At 52.2% G+C, this 7,970-nt stretch overlaps 1 protein-coding gene across 2 annotated transcripts; it reads right to left on the bottom strand.

Moving 5' to 3' along the window:
- Positions 1–1,651: 1,651 nt before the first annotated feature.
- On the bottom strand, positions 1,652–4,888 carry Galt (galactose-1-phosphate uridylyltransferase). Of its 2 annotated transcripts, none has more exons than XM_087547920.1 (11): positions 4,719–4,888; positions 4,237–4,406; positions 3,944–4,022; positions 3,805–3,853; positions 3,556–3,685; positions 3,375–3,431; positions 3,104–3,226; positions 2,748–2,880; positions 2,563–2,646; positions 2,101–2,255; positions 1,652–1,831 (listed from the first exon to the last, which is right to left on the bottom strand). In XM_087547920.1, exons 5-11 carry the CDS (start codon positions 3,676–3,678, stop codon positions 1,751–1,753), a joined length of 756 nt encoding a protein of 251 aa, XP_087404046.1. In that variant the 5' UTR covers positions 3,679–3,685; positions 3,805–3,853; positions 3,944–4,022; positions 4,237–4,406; positions 4,719–4,888; the 3' UTR covers positions 1,652–1,750.
- Positions 4,889–7,970: the final 3,082 nt, after the last annotated feature.

Here is a 7,970-nt window from a genome sequence, read left to right as displayed (position 1 = left end):
GAGGACAAAACCTGAAACTGCATTCCTCAGACCTCTCCTGAAGGCCTGTTCTCCCAGGAACAGCAGGTCTTAAAGTGGCCAGGCCCTTCCTCTCCCTGCCGTCCACACAGCCTCAGGTTTTCTACTGAACCAACTGGGCAGCTGACTGCATTCCATGAAGGTGCCCCTGACTCCAGATAAGATAGGGGGCAGTGGTTGGTCTAGTTCTCTTACACGTTTAAAACACGCGTAATCCCCGTGCCACTGAAATCAGAATCTTTCTCGTTGCATCTCGCTGTACCGTTTTTAAAACTTCCCAGGCATTTCCAAACCTTTGGCAAGGTTAGGGAGTGTGTTTTTGTGTTTGCCCTAAAGAAACCAACCACCTACCTAGCCAGCAAGGGAAGTGCCTACTTTGTCTGATTTTCCAGCCCCAGGCAACAACATGCCCAATACCAGGCACCCATCCCCCCTTCCACCCCTCCAAGGTCTCAAGAAGAATGGCCCCAGGGTGGATGGCAGGGAGAGAAAGCCAGGGTTGTCTCCACCAGGGCCAGTCACTTGTCCAGGCTGGGTGTGACTTCTGGGCCCTAAGACTTGGTTCCCCTGGAAAAGAATGGATGAAAGGCAGTCTAGCCATCCCTGCGTCTGTCACAGCTCTTACATTCGCTTTAGAATTTGAAGAACACCTCGTGGTATTTGCTCTCAAATGTCAAATGCCCCGTAGTTCCTCCACTATGGAAGGAAAAACAGATCCAGAGAGGAGGTTGACTCAAGATCATTCTAGGCCCTGGGGCTATCTCTGGCTGTCCTCGGCATGCTCAGCACTGTTTTGTGCCCCATGCATTCCTGGCAGCATAGGTACAGTACTGAAGCGACATCCGCTGCACATAGAGATCGAGGAAGCCAAGAGCACAAAGCCACATGCACGCTCCCAACCCGCCCCTTTAGCCCCTGTGGTCTGGAGCAGCATCTAGCTGTGGCCACTCGCAAAACCAGGGTTCTGGCCAGCAGCCCAGTGTCTGGGGTGACCACTGGGACTAGGCTTGTGCTCACCCTCTCCCCAGCAAACTCTGAGGCTCAGGCCTGGTGAGCTGACAACGGGCTCAGTGATACAAAGGACTCTGGCCTTTTGGAAGACTCTGCCAAGCTAGGAACACAAGACTTTAAAATGGTCTCCGAAATTAGCATGCTGTCCGTATCACAAGCGAAGGGGATTAGAAACAATATGGAATATTGTTTCGAGAGCAGAGGTAGAATTTCTTCTCTATACCTAGGGCTGACTACAGGGTCTCACATGTGTCAAACACTCTGTCACTGACCTATTTCTCTGTCTCACCAAGCTACCCGAGCTAACCCTGAATTTGCAATCCTCCTGCCTCAGCCTACTGGGTAGCCAGGATGACAGACCTGCAACACGAAGTCCAGCTTGGCTTTGGTTTCAGAGACTAGGTCTTGCTAAGTAACCCGAGCTGGCCTCAAATCCACAATCCTAATCCAGTCTCCCATGTGTGGATTCACAGGCATGCACCATCATGTCCGGCCTGGTGAAGGGAATTCGTGCATCGAACTTTTGAAAATCTGTAGGCAAAGAGTGTTTGGAATCACACTTAGCCTTTACCCAGACTCCAGAATGTAAAAGTCCACACTCCTCTGGTGTCAGAAAACAAGGTTAGAACATGAGACACAGTTTTATTGATGTCACATCTGCCCGAACTCCAGGTCCCAGGTCTGTCGGGTACAAAGATTCAATGCCCTGCTGTGGTCACAGTCAAGCGGTGGCTGCTGTTTCCTTGTCTTTCTGCGTCAGGCAATAGTGTACCTCAGGGAGCACCCTTAATCTTTCTGCAGCCTGTAAGGGGACAAGAAGCAATTGGGGAGAGAAAGAGTCACTTGGAATTGCATGAGGAGTTCAGGGCCCGAGAAATACTGAGGAGGGCTTATGGGATGGGAAGAGTAGTTCGGGATAGCTGGAGTCACCAGGGGGTGGAGCTGAGCAGGGACTGAGTTCTAGGAATGTGAAGATTTTTATGAGGCTGGTTGGGGTGGTGACTGCCAAGATCCTGAGATCCCGTGAGGAAATGAGGGGAGAGGATGTGACGACCCAGGGCGGAGCCTGACCTGTTCGGGAGTGAGGTCACGCTGGGCCTGGGCAAGCATTTCATAGCCAACCATGAATTTCCGAACAGTAGCCGATCGCAGGAGTGGGGGGTAATAGTGAGCATGGAGCTGCCAGTGGTCACAGGTGGCTCCAGTCTTTAATCCCATGGGAGCCCCTGACAAGAAGAAGACAGACGATATGGGAGGCTCTTTGCCAGCCTTCAGTCTAGCCCCTCCCCTAAACTAGGCCAGGTGCCCGATTATTACATCTCCTGGTATTTCCCACCAGGGAGCTCAAGCATTAGAGAGCAATCAGTAACAGTGTCACCAGGTCTCTCCTCTCTGAGCCCCAGCACCCCTGCTCTGGACTGTTGTTTTAAAGCCAACAAGTGCTTTGAGACCTCGTAGGGATTGTAGTTCCCTAAGCCAGAATCTAGGAGCCCAGAAATACTGTTGGAACTACTCCAACACCAAAAGCTTTACCGTGCCAGCCCATGGAGTAAGGAAAGGACGTCTCAAACAGGTTGTCATACTTGGTCAAGAGCTTCTTCATGGTGGAGGCTAGATCTGGAATCAGAGCCCGATTTTCACCCCGGGGAATAGATGCTGGTCCCGTCAGGGCTATTCTACTCAGCACCCAGTCCCCCGGTCCTACCCGGGAGACTCACCATCACGCTCAGCAGGGGTCAGCTCAGGTAGCCGCTGCACGTGCCGTCGGGGCAGCAGTAATGTCTGGAAAGGCCACACTGCCCAGAAGGGGACCAGAACTATCCAGTACTCACTGGTTAGGACCAGACGTTCCTGGACACACAGAATGGAAGTGAAGTGTGTGACGGGGGAAGGGGGTGAGTGGCAGGCAAGCAAAAGAATTCGAGTCTCTCCACTTGTGCTAGCACCCTACTCTAAGTCACCAATGGATTCCTTTAGATGGCTGCTGATGTCCTATCCCCCTTTCCCGAAGGTCTCCCTGGGAGGGTAAAGGGCCAGGGACTCCCTGCGGACACAGGGCCTAGCTCTCTCCCACCTTCCTGAGGAGCTCTTGGTGGCCATATTCCAATAATAAAGGCTTTCCATGCTGGTTGTGATAAGTCTGCTGGGATCGCTCTTCACGCTGGGCAATATCTGGCAGGAAATTGCTAGCCCAAACCTGTCAAGGGGCGAGGACAAAGAAGAAACAGCAGGCGAGTCCACTAGCTCTAAGCCTCCAAATTATCAATGTATTTCTTTTGCCCTATCCCCTGTCCGCAGTCAGTGCACTCAGCCAAGAAAGCCATTACAGCCTGCCACATACTTGCCTGGCAGTGGGGATGGGGGTTAGAGCAACCCATCATGGCTCCTTTGTTTTCAAAGATCTATTGGGTAAAAGGAGAAGGACTCAGCAGTCACACAGTCATCAAGCCAACCCCTCCTCGCCATACCCTGTGGAAGCAATACTGCTACTCCCCCAGACCAAAGTTACACCTCCCCCTCACAGACCTGCACCCAAGGGTACTGGGCGCCCAGTTCCTCTGTGACTGAGGCCCATGCATCGATGACAGCTCGGATCTCAGGGACAGACATGAGTGGCAGCGTCACATCCGACCAGGGGTGGAAGCACATGACCTTACTAGGTGGTGAGGGAAGAATGACAAAGGGATAGGGGTTGGGTGCTAAGGGCAGGGCCCAAGCCCAGGTCTTAGTCTTCAGCCCTGGCTGGAGGTTATAAGCGGGGAAACCCATAGTTACCAAACTCCTCTGGCGGCCTCCACTCGGAAGAGAGGGTGGTCACTGGGTCCTGGAATAAAGAAGTATTACACTCTGCAACACAGGTTCCCCGGTCAGATCCAGTCTCCCTTCTCCCCAACAGTGGTTAAATTGAGGGTACCTGGATCCGGAGCATCGGGCTGCAGAGCCGGGAAGTCATTGTCAAATAAGAAGGTGCCATCATAGGGGGGATTCACCTACTGACAAGAATAGGCTAGAAATACAACCATCTGACCCAATTCAAGGGGTACACAGGCTGCGGGGGGGGGGCGAAAGGCCCTTTCTAAGGATCAAAATTGCTTGCTGGGAACTGACTCAAAAGGGGGTGCACTGCTCCCTCTTGTGGGCGAAGAGCAGTAATAAGGAAAAACTATTTCCTCCTATTCCACTTGGTGGCTGTGTATTCGGGCTTACCTCCCCATTAGCTCGTGTGGCCCCGGGACACAGAGGGTTGAGTGGGTCATGGCGGGGGACCGTCTTCAGAAGCTGGGGCTCCACTTGTCCTTGCCAGGGCCGCTTCATGCGATGGGCTGACACTAACACCCACTCATCCTGGAGCGGGTTGTAGCGAATATGCTGGTGTTCTGGGGGACAGTCAGTCAAGGATCAGTCAGCAAAATTCCCTGTCTCCCTCTTCCCCAATGGCTCTAATGCCTTAGCAGGCCCAAGTTCAGGGACGCTAGGTCCGCGCAGTGTTTCTAGAAGCTAAAGGCTGCCAGAGGGGAGTTAAAGGGTTAAACGCTTTCGGTGCCACAAGGCCTGCAGGCCCTTCCTTCCCTCGCCCGCCACCCAGGCCTCCGGGAGGAGTGCCAACCTTGATACTGGGACTAGAACTTCCTACGGAACGGGAAGGCTCGGCTCCGCACTGCAGCGGGTCCAGGCCGCCCAGTAATTACCGCTCGCCCGGAAGGTCGCTGCCATGGCGTCCGCCTCTGAAGCCTGCTGGCGCTGCTCAGGATCGGCTCCGCTTTGCGACATGAGGTCACACGAATTAACCTAAAGTCCGTCAAGAAAGTGCACGGGGATAAACTCACCATTCCATAGTTTTCCCCCGCCCACCCTGGATGATTGGCTAGCCGCCAACACGTGACGAGGGGGACAGCCTGCCACTTGAGGGCGGGGCTCGGGACCGCCGCACACCTCCCCAGGATGTTTTGATGGTTCTCCTCCACACCGGATTGGAGGCACTTCTCTGGAGAGCATCTGTGAAAAGTGGTTGCTGTATCCATTCGTCCGGCCACAGATTCAGCAAATATATACGGGAGGGGAAGCGAAATTTCCATACGTGCACATAATGGCTTTTGGTCACAGTCACCCTCCTTTGTTACTATCTCCTTCTTACCCGCTAAAACTTTTTGTTCCCAGTAAGCCCCCCTACTTTCGCGTACATTTATGTCTTTTGTGACCCACTGAAATAGTTATGGTTGCTTTCATGAGTTTAGAGCTATTTACTGGAGCATGGGCAACATATCAGCTCCCCACTCAAGGACACTCCTCCTGTCAGCAACCTTTAACTGTCAATAGTCCCTCAGAGAGGCGGAGCCTCGTCGAGTCCTCCCCCAACCCCACCAGCACCCTCCCCATCCAGTATGAGCAGCTGTGGCTAAGATGCAAGTTGGGGACTGGGAGGGAGTGGGGGTGTTGATCATACTATAGATGAAGCCTGCAGCCTGGCCCTTCACGTGTTGCCTGGAGATGTGAGTACTTCGCTGTAACGATGTCTTTATCCTCATCAGCAGAAATAAGCTTAGATAAAAAGAACTGAGTAAGTGTGGGGTGTGGTGGTATACACTAGAGACAGAGGCAGTAAACTTACAAGTTCAAGTTCGGCCTACGCAGTTCTCCATAGCAAGACCCAATTGATAAATAAAGTAAACAAAAAGAAAGCAATATGTGCGTGCATGCGTGCGTGCGTGCATGCACGTGCACACACACCAGGAACAGTGGCATGTTTGCCTAGAGTCTCAGCTACTCCAGAAGCTGAAGCAGAAGATCATTTGAGCCCACAAGTTCTAGACCATCCTGACCAATATACTGAAGCCAATCTCAAAAACAAGCAAAAGGCCGTGAGTGTTTGAAAGGCAGAGACAGTATCTCTATGAGTAGCCTTGCTATGTAGAGAGCGCTAGGCTAGGGGCTGGGGATTTAGCTCAGTGGTAGAGCGCTTGCCTAGCAAGTGCAAGGCCCTGGGTTCAGTCCCCAGCTCCGAAAAAAAGAAAAAAGAAAAAAAAAAAAAAAGAGAGAGAGAGAGAGAGCGCTAGGCTATTGACTTTGGTCTGTTGCTATGTATTGTAATGTTAAAGACTGGCTCCCCAGGTCTGGTTGCCCCCACAGATAATGAGAGCCTAATGTATATATACCAAGTGATGCTATGTAACTTTGTCCCCCAGGTTATCCCTGATTGGTTAATAAAGATGCCTACAGCCTATAGTTGGGAAGAAGATTAGGCAGGCTTCGGTTCCCCGGCTTGGGGTTTTATGGCAGAGACCACCAGGGAGAGAGAGAGTGGAGGGAGAGGAAGACACTATGGGGTAAGAGATTGTGAGAACTGCCCATGAGGGCAGGCCAGTTGGAGTGAGAGCAGCCCAAATGGAAGTAACAAGTCAGATCCCTGAGTTTAGACAAAATAGCCACCGAGGGTTGATATCTGCCCAGCTCTAAGTGCTGCCTTAGGCTTATTACAAATATGAAGATGTAGTGGCTATTCCTGGTTGTCAACTTGACTGTATCTGGAATGAGCTGCAATCCAGAATCGGAGGGCTCACCTGTGATCCTGATCTTGAGGCTTGGAGATACAAGCTTCTGACCTGGATCTTGGCATGGAGATCTTGAGGCATAGTGGCTATGAATCCCAGGAGACTAAGGCAAGGAGATCTCGGAGTTCAAAGTCATCTGGGACAAAACAAGTCCCAGACCCAGGCGTGGTGGTACACACCTTTAATCCAGGCCACACCTTCTGCTGGAGACCTACAAAAGGACATTGGAAGATTCTCTCCTTTACCTGCTTGCCTTGTGGGACTGAGCAACTGCTAGATCCTTGGACTTCCATCCACAGGAGGGGTAGGGCTGCCTCTATGCAAATGCCAGGGCCACACAGCTGCAAAACCATCTCCTGCAGGAGGACCTAACTGAGGGCCGCCTGAGAGACCAAGGACAACGCGCCAATCAGAAATGGTGTTTAGAAGAGATGCTTTCTTGGGACCAATGGGGCATGGGTGGAGGGTATTAAAGGAGCTTGCATCAGTGCTCAGATGAGCTTGCCTCTGCATTTGTCGCCTGCTTCCAGGATCTGTGTCACTGACTACACCACCTCACCTCCAACCCCCAAGGGCAAGTAGGGTTGGACTATGAGCGGTCTAGGGCACAGGTAACATCTGGAACCCAGCATGGTCGATGGATGACTTCATCTTCCTCATTTGGTGGCTGCTCGCGAACCTCCTTTTCTGGGGCCTTGGTTTTGCCTGTTGCTGCAAGGACTGTGTTCGAGGTTTGTCCTGATCTGCTCTCCTCCTCCTCATGATGCTGTGCCTGCTTGGGTTGCTTCTTCAATGAGTTTGCCCCTTAGTGTTTTATGTTGTGGGTCCCGGGATGGTGAGCACTTGGACCTCATTTCTGACTTGTCTTTTCTGTCTGTCCATCCCAGTGATCTCACTTTTGGTCTCGGTTCAGTTCGAGGGTGAGCTTGCCGCAGCCATTTGTTCGCTTTCTTTTGTGCCTGGAGAGCATGCTGTGGTGTGTGTACAGCAGCCCTCTTTTCTGTCTTCTTGGTGTTTGTCCCATCATTTTCTCTCTTGGTCTGGATTCATCCTGGTACCTGACAGAGGGGCTGGTTTCCCCGGCGGTGGGTACTGGGGGTCAGGTACCATCCCAGGTGAACTGTCCAGACGTAAGGGACCTGAGGGAGTCCCTGCTTGGTACACTGTAACTCTCCTGTCATATTTGTCATATCTGTTTGTCATTCGTTTCCTTTGTGCTTGTTGTCATGGGTTCCCTCCCCTCCACCGGAAGGAACCCCAGAGTAAGGCTCTGAAAAACCTTTCTGGTTACTCGTGGTCTCAAGGTTAAGACTCACGACCTGGACCAATCTTGGGAGGAGGCTGCTATATTGGCCCCCTGGATATCCCCAGAGAACATGTGGGACCCTGACC

This window comes from Rattus norvegicus, chromosome 5, assembly GCF_021556685.1.
Source record: "Rattus norvegicus strain SHRSP/BbbUtx chromosome 5, alternate assembly SHRSP_T2T, whole genome shotgun sequence".
In the NCBI taxonomy this organism is placed as follows: domain Eukaryota; kingdom Metazoa; phylum Chordata; class Mammalia; order Rodentia; family Muridae; genus Rattus; species Rattus norvegicus.
This window is presented reverse-complemented; position numbering and strand designations above follow the sequence as displayed.